Here is a 12,566-nt window from a genome sequence, read left to right as displayed (position 1 = left end):
TATGCCAATGGTGCAAAATTGGTTTGTTAACTACTAACATGATATTGTGTTGCCGATGTTTATTGAATATTTCACCAATATTTAAACTAAGTTGATAACAACATTTTTCTATAGATATTGTTCAATATTGGAAAGGAATTAAAACAATATTGTTTGAATATTACCTTAACAATATTGTTTTACAATATTGAACAATATTATGAACATATTTAAACAATGTTGTTTTAATATTGAATTATAATATTTATCACCAATATTGTGCAATATTGGCAAAATATCAAAACAATATTGTTTTAATATTGAAGAAATCAATATTGTTGTAAATATTGGACAATATTGTTTCAATATAATGAAAATATTTTTTTGCTACTAGGGTAAAGACAATCAAGCTGTTTATGTACAGAATGGGAAAAGAGATTGGGTCCAAGGAAGAATTTTGAAGAAACATGAAATGCCAAACTCATATATTGTTGAAACCGAAGGTGGGACCTATAGGAGGAACAGAGTTCACCTCAGGCCAGCATACGGACATAATTTTCAAGACAGCAAGAGAAAAGAACCTGAAATTGTGGAAGTACAGCAGAAAAGGCCTACAAGAACTTCCAAGCCTCCAACAAAATACAAAAACTTTGTTCCTTAAAAAAAGGGGCATGTGACATAACAGCTGTTGTGTATTAATTATTAGTATTGTTTGTTATGGTTTATGTTTACATTAGTTGAATTTCTTGAAAATAAAATGGACTTTATTAGAAAACTATTTTGTGTGATTCAACTTTATTACTTTTAGGATTTCAGTTTTTTTAGAAATTAAGTTTTAATTTTCAAAAAGTCTAGTCTTATATATTAAAACGAAACAGGGTTTTTTTTATTTCACGATTCTGAATCAACCACTTGACGGATTTTCATGATTTTTGTGTTGAAAGAAAGATAATTTTGAGAACTAGGGAATGTCGAAGCCATAATTTTAGTTTAGGGTTTCAGTTTTTTTAGAAATTAAGTTTTAATTTTCAAAAAGTCTAGCAGCCGACGCAAACATTCTAGACAAGCTTTTGGTATAATAAAATTTGCTTAACGTAACAGCTGTAAACATTCAGAGTTTGTGACACAAATTCAGCATTTGGATAAAAACTACATTAATACGTAGGGTTGACGTATTCATACTATGTGTAATGCTATAATACGTTAATTTACTCGACAAGAGCATGAGTGATATAAATATACATAATAATACTAGATGTTCTAATTTATGTTTTATGGCAGTCTTTAAAAACCTTAGGTTTGTTTTAGTGCAATATAATTTGTATAAACTAACAGCTGGATGGATATAAAAATATTCTATAGGACTATGAGGTTATTTTTTTAGTCTATGATTTTGCCATTGATTATAGAAAATAAGTAATATTAGTAGAGATGAGTAGGCCATGGTAAAACCATTGCTGTATACAAATCGAGGCTCTACTTAAGAGCCTTTAAAGAAAAGACTATACAAATTGTTTTACTCCCCCACTTTTTGAGGAAAGCTTTTTGTTTACAATAAATGTTCCACTGCGTACACTTTGTTTGAATTAGGCCTGAAAATACTGTATTGATGTTTATCAAACAAGGAGATCAAAGATGATCAGGAATCACGATTTTAAATTATTACCACAACCTTTGACGCGTTTTATCCAGTGATAAACAGATGGATGACATAGGCTAAACACAATGTTATCATAGACCTTACGCAAGTACGCAAAGACGCAAGTAGATTGTACACAAATTGACACAAGTAGATTGTACACGCAAGGTGTACGCAAGTAGATTTACTAACCTTTTGTAAAATCTAAAAAGTTGTTTTGCGTGTGTTCATGTGTGGTTACGTGTGGATGCGCTGATGTAGGAAAATGACTTTTTTATTTTAACTAAATATCTTTGTAGTTTGAATAAATGAATATGGGAAATTAAGATGTAAGTACATATATTCAATGAGGGTGGGTAATTATCATGGATTTTAGAACAGATAACGATATGGATAATAAACCTTGAAAATTTACGTCACTAGCCTTACTAGCGTGTTTATTGTTTTAAAACCCTTCTACAGGTGACAAGTTCTTTTTCTAAATTTTTTTATCAGAATTTATTTTACAATCTGATGAATGTTATTTTAACTGATCACCTGTTTCAAAACGAACTATTTGTTATTGTTTTACCTTTCTTTGTTTACTTATAATAATTATAAGTAAATTAATTATTAATTATTAGCAATTAATACAGTGTAATTGATATGAAGGATAGGTATGGACGGTTTATTTAATAATGTCAGAACTGTTACGGCATACCAGATGTTTGGTTGGTAAAGCAAATGTCTATTGGTGTGGTAGGTCTCTAGAAAACTGACCAATAAGCTGCACGGTGTGCTATAAACCAAATTCGATTCTTACCATACCCTAGTACTTTGTGGTTCAGAAACTTAGACCCTGGCCAAAGAACCGAAAACCCTTATTGGATTTGAGAATAAAGTTCAAAGAAAATACATGGCCTTTTCAAGATAATTGAGGTTGAGATACGAAAGGACAGAGAGCTAAGAGGAATGTTTAAACACCCAGATATATAGGTGATTTCCAGAAGATAAAGGCTCGGATGGACAGGCTATATGCGTGGTGGAGAGAAGATACATCAACTTAAATGTATTCCAAGGAGCACCACAAGTAAGACGACCACTTGGAGGACCAAGCAATGGGGTCAACATTAGAAGAAGAGGCAAGGGATAAAGGGAATCAGGGGCAAAAATCTTCTTTAGGGTTCAGTGGCCACTGAGGTAAAATAAGGTACCCTTTAAGTAATAGTAGGCAATGGAAGGTAATATTTAGCTACTGTACTTTAAACCAGCGTGTGTGAATCAACCGCCAATCCCACTTCAAGGCTTTTCTAATTTACACAATCGCTGTTTAATTGTTAAATCATCAGATTTAAAATGCATCTCGTATGGACCAGTAATCAAATAAAAGAAATAGGTGGCCACGTGGTATTAGTTTACAAGACGATTTTCCCTATTAAAACTGCCACAATTTTTCTTTATGTGTGTAAAATAGCTGTTCTGGATTACATTAAGATATAATTGACTACTTTATTCCTGTACGTAGGACGGGCCAACAGCTGGTTCAGAGTAATTTTTAAATTACACTGGGAAATTCTAAGTGAGTTACAGTTTCTAGTGAAATAGTTATGAACATTTTTATTTGTAGGTATAGTATGTAAATTTATTTTAATAAACAACAGACATTCTAAAATATACATTGCAGGTACAGTGAGTATATTGAATTTTCTAAACAATGGCTTACTGTGAGTCCTCATGTCAACATTTGCTATGACTTTAATAGCACGCTTTTGTTCAGTTAAGATGAACTATCAGAGTTTCTAAAATTCCATACTCAAGATAACAATGATTTGAACAATTGTGAAAACAATGTCTTTGTATCTAACTCAGGTCTAAAGAGGAAGAAAACCCCCGAAGACGACCTTCCTCTTAATATGTTGATGGATATTTTCCTCCGTATATTTTACCCCATTTCAAGATGTATGACTAAAGGCATTGCAATCAGATTAATGAAGGACCTGTCATACACACCTAACGCAATTTTAAACCATTGAGCAAAAATGTTGTTGTTTTCGGAGCATGCATGGGACTCATTCATAAAACATTTGCACTTAATCGAATGTTATTTGGCTAAAAACATGTTTGGTAAAAAAACGGCTATTCGGTTATTGGATTGTGACATAGAAATAGATATTTATAAGTATCGTGGAGGACAGCAAATACGTTTCAGAGACCTATCAAAACACGATATTAACTAACAAGGGAAGAATTTTATGTTTTGAGTTGTGCCGCTTCACCTGTAACTAGATACATGAAACAACTAACATTTTCAAGCTCTGTAATAAAAGAATATTTAGTGGATGCTATGGATCAATACCCTGACTCCCAGATTCTACACGGACCGATCAATACATCAATTTTTAATCGAATCCCCTATGAGGTTGAAATGTGGCGGAGTATAAAAGACTACGAGATTAATAAGACCACAACAGATGAAGTAAAAGAAACTATTGAAGAGACACAGCCCATCTAAGTGTGTAACAGTTTGAAATAAAAAAAAAACTAATTTAACCTCGTGGGGTAGGCCTACTGGGGATGATGCCCACGTTAAATATACTTCAACGCGCCTTAACTCTACGGCCTGGTATGGATATAAAACCTACCGTGGTGTGGAAATCAGTTACTTAACATTCTCACCATGGACCGGGGGGTATGGTTCTCAGACGAAGTTAAAACAATAGAAGAGAAACCATGTGTGATTGAGTTCCAAGCTTTTCGTGGAAATACAAATGAATATGTTGTTAAGGAGTTAGTAATTTTAGATTTATTAACATACGTTGTCTATCTCTTTATGTTTAAACCACCACATCCTTTTAAAAAACCTAATACTAAGGCCAAGTTAACTAATAAGTGGCTTACTAGGAATGTTCATCACATTGCATGGAACGAAGGTTTTTTAGATTACAACACCATCGATGATGTAATGTACCACTATTGTGCGGAATTCAACCGTACTTACACTAAAGGTTTGAAAAAACTAAACTGGATTCAAAAATATACCATTGGCAACGTGATTGATATACCGATTGACTCACATTTTAAAGTGTGTTATGACAGTATTTGTCTTGCAGGCAAAAACAAATGTCATCGTCAAGGTCAATGTGCTTTAAAAAATGCATACCGTTTAGCATCATTCCTAAACCAAAAGGAGGGCTGTGGTAGTGGGGGAATCGATGGGTATAAATATGAGGAAAGTGTGCAGACAACACATCAGTATTGTTCTAACCTAGGACAGGAAAACACCTACAGCTTGGCCGATAAATATGGCATCTCAACTCCAGAACCTTGTTGATCAGTTTAACACTCATTCAAAGTCAAGTGTTTTAATTACTAAAAAGTGTTCGGAACTTAAGGAACAAAAACATTATATTGTGCATACAATGAAGAAAATGGAAACATCTATTGGGGATGCTATTCTAGTCTCCTTAAGCGATGCACCTTTTACTCCAGGAGATGAACCAAAGTTCCAAATGTTTCTTCCAAAACGGTTTATCAACATGTTACAGAATAAGGATGTACGCAGCATAGAACCTGGCTCTCTCTATTTGGCGTCTCATGGAGTCAGTGGAAACAAATTCTACAGAACCGTCTATGCACTGTTGTTAGAATAAGAATATTGTATATAAATAAAATGTTATAAAGTATGATGTTAGTATTTTGTCTAAAATACTAACATGATATTTTTTAAAAACTAATATGGATGATCTTGGCCTAAATCAGAAACAAAATTTTACAATCGATTACATACGAGCTAACCCCCACCCCTCTTCTTATTTGCGTATAAAACGTTGCTAACAGTTGGGTTTTAATCATTTAGATCGTAGCAAGCCATCTAGTACCTTAACATGTCCGCAACCATTTTGAAGATTAAGATTGCCTTTCCAAACTATACCCACTTTCAAACTAGGCTGAATTTTTTTGAAAAAAGTCTACTTAAGTCTGTCGTAAACTATTCCAAATGGGAATTATCCGAAGCTGGATTTTTTTACACGGGGAAGAATGATGAAACTATATACTACTGTGGAGGAGGATTAAAGGATTGGGAAGAAGAAGACGATCCATGGCAAGAACATGCGCGATGGTTTCCAAGATGTCCCTTTGTGATTGTTAACAAGGGACAAGACTTTGTGAACAAACATTCCAATCAAATAAATAAAAATGCGATAGTTAAAAAGAGATGCTCAACGAAAGGCTCGGGAACAAACGAACCGGTGCAAAAAAACGGCTCGGAGTGCATAGTATGTTTGTCCGCAGAAAGGGAAATTGTGTTTTTACCTTGCAAGCATTTTTGCAGCTGCATTATGTGCGGCCTAAGTGTTGACAATTGTGTTTATTACATAACCCCTTTTATTTCTGTGATGAAAATATTTATGGTGTAATACGTGGCCCCTTCGAAAAGATTAGTGGTGGGGGTAGCTAAGGGGGGGATAGACTTGACCTATAAATACATGAAGGTAGTTCCATGCTTTCAATCGTTCTGAGGACTTGCTAGAGGCAACTTCAGCTCAACACAACAATCATGTCTCTCAAAGTTAAGTTTGTCCAGTACGACGATGTTTACCTTTCAACCTATCATGACATTGAGGTTTTTGCTGAAGAGTTGAGAGTTCTAATTGCAAGTAGGTATGCAATTGCAATAACAACAACAGCTAACAGCACTCTGCTTCCAGACTACGGAGCTTACCATGCCCCAATCGAAGAAAATTTGATACCGACCATTCATCAGCATTCATCATATTATACGGAAGCAGCAGCTCTACAATGACGAAGAACGATTCCAACACTTCTTAGATTTAACTTATATTTAACTACTGTACATTATTATTACTATTTCTAATTGTAATAAAAATAAATGAAAAAATATAAAATATTCTGCACTATTTACCCATTAGTGCAGAATATTTTTTAATATTTAATATTTAAAAACACAGAATATTTTTAGAATATTTTTAATATTCTAATATAAATATTTTTAATATTTTTTAAAAACACATTCAAACGACCTTGACCTAATAACAATACCATCCATCTACAACATCTGTGATCACACACATCACCAGAGTAGGCCTACGTGCCCAAGCCCTGACTACGATACTCCCCATCACTAGATACTTACCTAATTAGGCCTACATTAATTATGACGTCACGGCATATCAACCGTCCTTCCCCTACTAATATATATTTCATAATTTTATAATAATTATAATCTTATTATGATTGAATACGTTTTTTTCATTTTTTTATATTAATTTTACATATTTAATAATTATAATAATGATTTTATATAAATAAATACATATAAATATTTTTGACCATAATAATACTACATTATTATACAATCGATAGTGCTCTTCAAGACGAGTCTCCCAGAAACCAATTTCCGACTATCACCAAAATTCTTTCCGGACCCTATACAATCGATAGTGCTCGTCAAGACGAGTCTAAGGAGCATATAATTGTACGAAATCGAGTTTTTTCGGTGGACCTTGATCTCCCAAAAACCAATTTTCTACTATCATTAAATTCTTTCCAGACCCTATACGATCGATAGTACTCGTCAAGACGAGTCTAAGGAGTATATAATTGCATATGTTATGAAGAATACGAAATCGAGCTTTTTTGGGACCTTGATCTCCCAAAAACCAATTTTCTACTACTGTATCACCAAATTCTTTCCAGACCCTATACGATCGATAGTACTCGTCAAGACGAGTCTAAGGAGTATATAATTGCATAGGTTAAGAAGAATACGAAATCGAGCTTTTTTTGGGACCTTGATCTCCCAAAAACCAATTTTCTACTATCACCAAATTCTTTCTAGACCCTATACGATCGATAGTACTCGTCAAGACGAGTCTAAGGAGTATATAATTGCATATGTTATGAAGAATACGAAATCGAGCTTTTTTGGGACCTTGATCTCCCAAAAACCAATTTTCTACTATCACCAAATTCTTTCCAGACCCTATACGATCGATAGTGCTCGTCAAGACGAGTCTAAGCAAGGCCGCACTAGTAAGGAGTATATAATTGCATATGTTAGGAAGAATACGAAATCGAGCTTTTTTTGGGACCTTGATCTCCCAAAAACCAATTTTCAGCTATCATCAAATTCTTTCCAGACCCTATACGATCGATAGTACTCGTCAAGATAAAGATAAAGATAAGTATACACCACATAATATACATAAATATTTATCTAGCACTATTTTGCGATTATGTTCTTAGTTTCTAAATGCACAATGTTAAAATGGGCTAAAAATAATGTTATAAAAAGTTCTCATAACTTTAGAATGGGTCAAGATTTTTTTTAACGGATTGCAGCATCGTATTCAGCATAAAAAAGTAGTTTAAAACAATGGGTCACAACCCTGCCTTTACATTTGAAAAAAAAACTTTGTATCCAACATGGCGGATCCAAGATGGCGGCCAAAAATTTATACCCAGTCAAAATGAAGTACTTACTACTCTACAATGATCTGACGTGGTCCGGAGTTGATATCTTAAGAAATGTAGAAAAAAGTATGGGGGGAACTCATTTAAAACTCACCCTGTATAATTGCATAATATGTTAAGACAATTAGGAAATTAAGTTTTTTTCGGGGACTTTGATCTTTGAATAATCTATCTATACTTATTTAATACGCAAGCAGGGTTTTTGTGACAATTACTCCTCCGAAACTACTGAACCGATTGATATGTTTTTGGTGTCATTGGAAAGAGCGTAACGTGGAGTTGTGCAGGAAACTTTCTTTTTAGGGAAATAATTAGAGAGTGAGGCCCTAGGGCCCTTTAAAGTTTCGTATTTCTCTATAAGGATAACATGGGAGATAATTTTTATTTACAGAAACATATGTTTGTTACTTGAAAATAGTCAAAGTCTACTACATAATAATTGCTGGGTATTATGATTCTTAATGTATACTACATTTCAATCAAGGATTGTGTACCTTAACGTTTACCCATAATGGATCTTACTACTTTATTTTAATGCTGGGAATAGTAAAATTTAGTTGAGATACCATGATTTAGAAAACTTTACTATAATAATTTATGTATTAAAAATCACAAATCTTTGACATTATTAATTCATTTGAAACTAAACAGCTGATCGACAAATCAAACAAATCATCTACTTCATATAAATAATGACTAGCTGTTTGCCCGTTCTACGTACGGGAATCTTGTATAGACTTAAATCTTTAAATAATATATATCTTTAAATAATATATAGCCTTTAAATAAACAGCTGTTTATTAAAAGAAACTCGTCAGCTTTTTGGAAGCGAATATTTGTGTTTTTTTGGGAGCAAATATTGGTGTTTGCAATATGCATTTTCAGTATGTTGAACTAGAAGAACAGAAATGCCTACAATCGAACTAATAATCCCATAATTATCCTTATAATCCTTATTAAAGAAGACACGTTGAGAAGTATAAACCTTTTTTATGTTGACGTATTTGAATTAAAATTTCAAATATAAATTTCTAATTAGGCCTATACAACACCATAACCTCACCGACTTTATGAACCGGATCGTCAAGGTTGAACTAATAAAGGAGCCCTTCAAAAAATGGATTTTTTAATACTTTTAAAATTACAAATTTGTTCAATACCAATTTCAAAGGGGTTTGTGACAAACAGAGTATCTAGTGGCAAAATCTGCATTTAACCCTTGTTGTACGAGTACGACGAAATTGTCTTTTAAAGAAATTGCTATATAGGCGTATCAGATACAGTAACTGCTGTTTTGTGGTCTTCGGTGTTTGCAGACTATGATTTGTTGTTATAGCATAAGCTGTGTCAGCCAATTTAAAAAGACTATATCAGATGTATTTAAGCAATCAAGCGAAGTTTAAAACCTGCCATGCCGAAGCTTTACATTTTTCATTTACAATTTTAAATTTTCATTTCCTTTTCTACAATACTTTTTAAATTACCAGTAAAAGTAGTTACACCGTTTCTTATTTTTAAAGGCAATCTACATAGTAGACACCTTTCTCAGCATCGAAGGCAACTGAATTTTTTGAATGCAACAATGAATGACGTATATACAGCGATGTCGAAACTTTCAAATAGTATACCTATCAAACCAGTTTTAAACTCGAATTGCAGAATTGGCAAGCTTAAGGAAACTGGTTGTCAGTAAGGAGGGGGGTGATGACGTTTGCTGACGTCAAGAACCGTAATGTCGAGGAAAGGTTGGCTACTGTGTTAGTGTTGAGTCTGCCGGCAGTGACCAGTGACGGGCTAGAGTGGGCAAGATGGCCAAGACGTGTGACTTGTTAGGCGCTGTCTTGTGTTTATGTGTTTGTCTTATAGTCGTCTTCACTCAACACTTGGGACTGGAGGAAAGTACGTATGGTCACTATATAGTTTCGGTTTAGAGATTATGTTAAGTTAGACTCACTTAAGGTTCTTGTAAACATCAATAATTTTACTTTAAGACAAAGACGCACATCTAAGTCCGTATTTTAAGCTGAGAATGAATCCAAGGTGGTTGCAGAATGGGTTGAGATGTTCTGTGTAGCTTTTGTTTTTTATTGGTTATACTAGTAAGTGGCAAGAACTTGAAATGATGATTTTGAAGAATATGGAGACTAAATAGGTACACATTGTTTGGAGACTTAAACTCAGTGAAGCTTTTTTACTAAGTAAATTCTGGACTATACACATCAATACTTGACTTGTAGATACAGTAGATGGTTTCTGGACTATACATATCTATACTTGACTTGTAGATACAGTAGATGGTCTCTGGGCTATACACATTTATGCTTGACTTGTAGATACAGTAGATGGTTTATGTTCACAATGATAGTACCCTACTCGTGTGTATTTTGGTCAATAGTTCGTGTTGAATTAGATCAACTTTAGGCTATTATAAACAAGTTTCTGCTATGAAACAATGCTATGAACATTATATACTTATGCGAAAGGAAGAGTAGGGACTAACAATACCTTCCTCGGAGGAAGGTATTGACAGTCCCTACTCTTCCTAGTAATATGAGACTGGTTAAACTAAATGGGTATACTGGGTATACTGTTTTTATTACCTGGAGTGTCAAGTTTTAAAACCTTGTCATTTAGATTTACTCATTGAAATATACTGCTTTCTTACCACTTATATAGACTCTTTAGATTCTTGTAAACTATTTTTATTAAAAATGTGCACGTCTTGTAAATTTCATACGTAATGAATTCTTGATTATTTTATAGGGGTTTTGATTTATTTAAACGAGTTAATGAATAATAAATGTTCAACTACAATTATGGATTACTTCCTGATCTGTTATAGGTTTTCGGCTTTTGTATACTACTTGCTGTGCACATCTTTACTTAATTATTTGAGTACGGTAGAGAATCAACATTAGTTATCAAAATGTTGTAAATGCGCTTGAGGATTTTTTTAAACTAGTTTCGGTATTACTTGTTATTTTACATTCTATAGCTAAAATTAGTGTAGTCTCTTAAAAAATCAAATGTGTGGTCATCGTTTAAGGCTGACAACCAAAAATTGAATACCGTCATAGAAAATATACTACTATTACCGTTTATAGCACATAAAAGTTAAGCTTAGAATGTGTAGATTTGTCGAAGATTATTGGTAAGAACGGATTCCTAAATCGTAAGGGCTCTATCCCACATGTCAATTGCCTGAGGACTCCGCCTTGCACCCAAAGTTTACATTATTTAATTGATTAACATCTGTTTGTTTATTTACTTGAACTAGTGGTCGTCCAGTAATAACCTTGGTCCAGTGGTCGAAAACTTGACATCAAATAGTACACGCATTGACTATTGGATACTGAAGTAGACAGTCCATCTATATGAACCAGCTGCCGTCATTTTTTATTATAAAACATTGTAATTGTGCGAACCATACAGAATGCATGTCTAAAATTGTATTATCTACCTTATTTGTTGTTACTGACAAAGTTGATGGGTCATAACAGTTGCTATAGCTCATAATAAGTCTTTCCAAAAGTTGACTTGGTAAAAAACATTGTTTATTTGACAGAAATTAGTAATTTAGATCAACGCAATCTGTTGGTGGCTCACATCAACTACGACGAATTTAATTAAAAAAACTGGCGACAACCTTAAAATTGGATGGAATGTCTAGTTGTATATCAGAGCATAGACAAAAAAGGTACAGGCTTCTCTATTTTCACCCCAAGCTGTAAATAAAACATGTGATTGGAATTGCTTCAATTCGTTTTATAAGCGTCTAGGCAGCCAGTGCAACTCCGAGGATCGTGGATCAGATCGGAAAACCCCCGACCACCGCTCCGTGCCGATGGCGTGACGTCAACCATTACCGCAACGATACGGAGCTGAGTCATGAGACTTGGTGGTATAGTGAATAACGTGTCGGACTGGTAATCTGAAGGAACCGGGTTGAAACCAACTGGTAGCTCTAACTTTTTGTCAACAATTTTTTTCATATCAGCAAGTTTGGTTGGTTTGGTTAGGATATGACAGTTTAATTTTATAATTAAAAAGTTATAAAATTGAATTTGAGACATTTATAATTTTATTTTTAGAACAGAACTATTTTTTCGATTAGTAAACCTTCAATCGAGTTTTTGATTATCAGCAAGTTTGGTTAGGTTATGAAAGTTTAATTATATTTAATTTAAATTCAACATACAAACTATACGTTTTGACAGCTGACAGCGACAGTGATAGAGATAACAATTTTCCGCGAACAGTTAGGCTATGCTGATGGGCCGGTATGATTTGGAAGCGTACGACATGGTGCGGTGGTGGGGATCCAGTGTGTTCTGATCAAAGAAAATAGAACCTTTAGGTTCTATTTTCTTTGGTTCTGATCCACGATCCTCGGAGTTGCACTGGATTGCTGCCTAGACGCTTGTATTCGTTTTGATTTTATGTTTATATTTCGTTTGTTATTTCGTCCCCACCA

At 33.8% G+C, this 12,566-nt stretch overlaps 1 protein-coding gene across 1 annotated transcript in view; it reads left to right on the top strand.

Annotated features, from left to right (window-relative positions):
- The first annotated feature begins 9,844 nt into the window (after window positions 1-9,844).
- LOC128986002 (serine protease snake-like) overlaps window positions 9,845-12,566 on the top strand; it is a 46,257-nt gene continuing 43,535 nt past the window's right edge. Inside the window, exon 1 of the mRNA XM_054406051.1 lies at window positions 9,845-9,991. Coding sequence (XP_054262026.1) covers window positions 9,901-9,991 — 91 coding nt within the window. The 5' untranslated portion in view covers window positions 9,845-9,900. The remainder of the gene's footprint in view (window positions 9,992-12,566) is intronic.

This window comes from Macrosteles quadrilineatus, unplaced genomic scaffold, assembly GCF_028750875.1.
Source record: "Macrosteles quadrilineatus isolate MER2022 unplaced genomic scaffold, UCM_ALF_1.0 Scaffold_2__2_contigs__length_208266976, whole genome shotgun sequence".
NCBI lineage: Eukaryota > Metazoa > Arthropoda > Insecta > Hemiptera > Cicadellidae > Macrosteles > Macrosteles quadrilineatus.
This window is presented reverse-complemented; position numbering and strand designations above follow the sequence as displayed.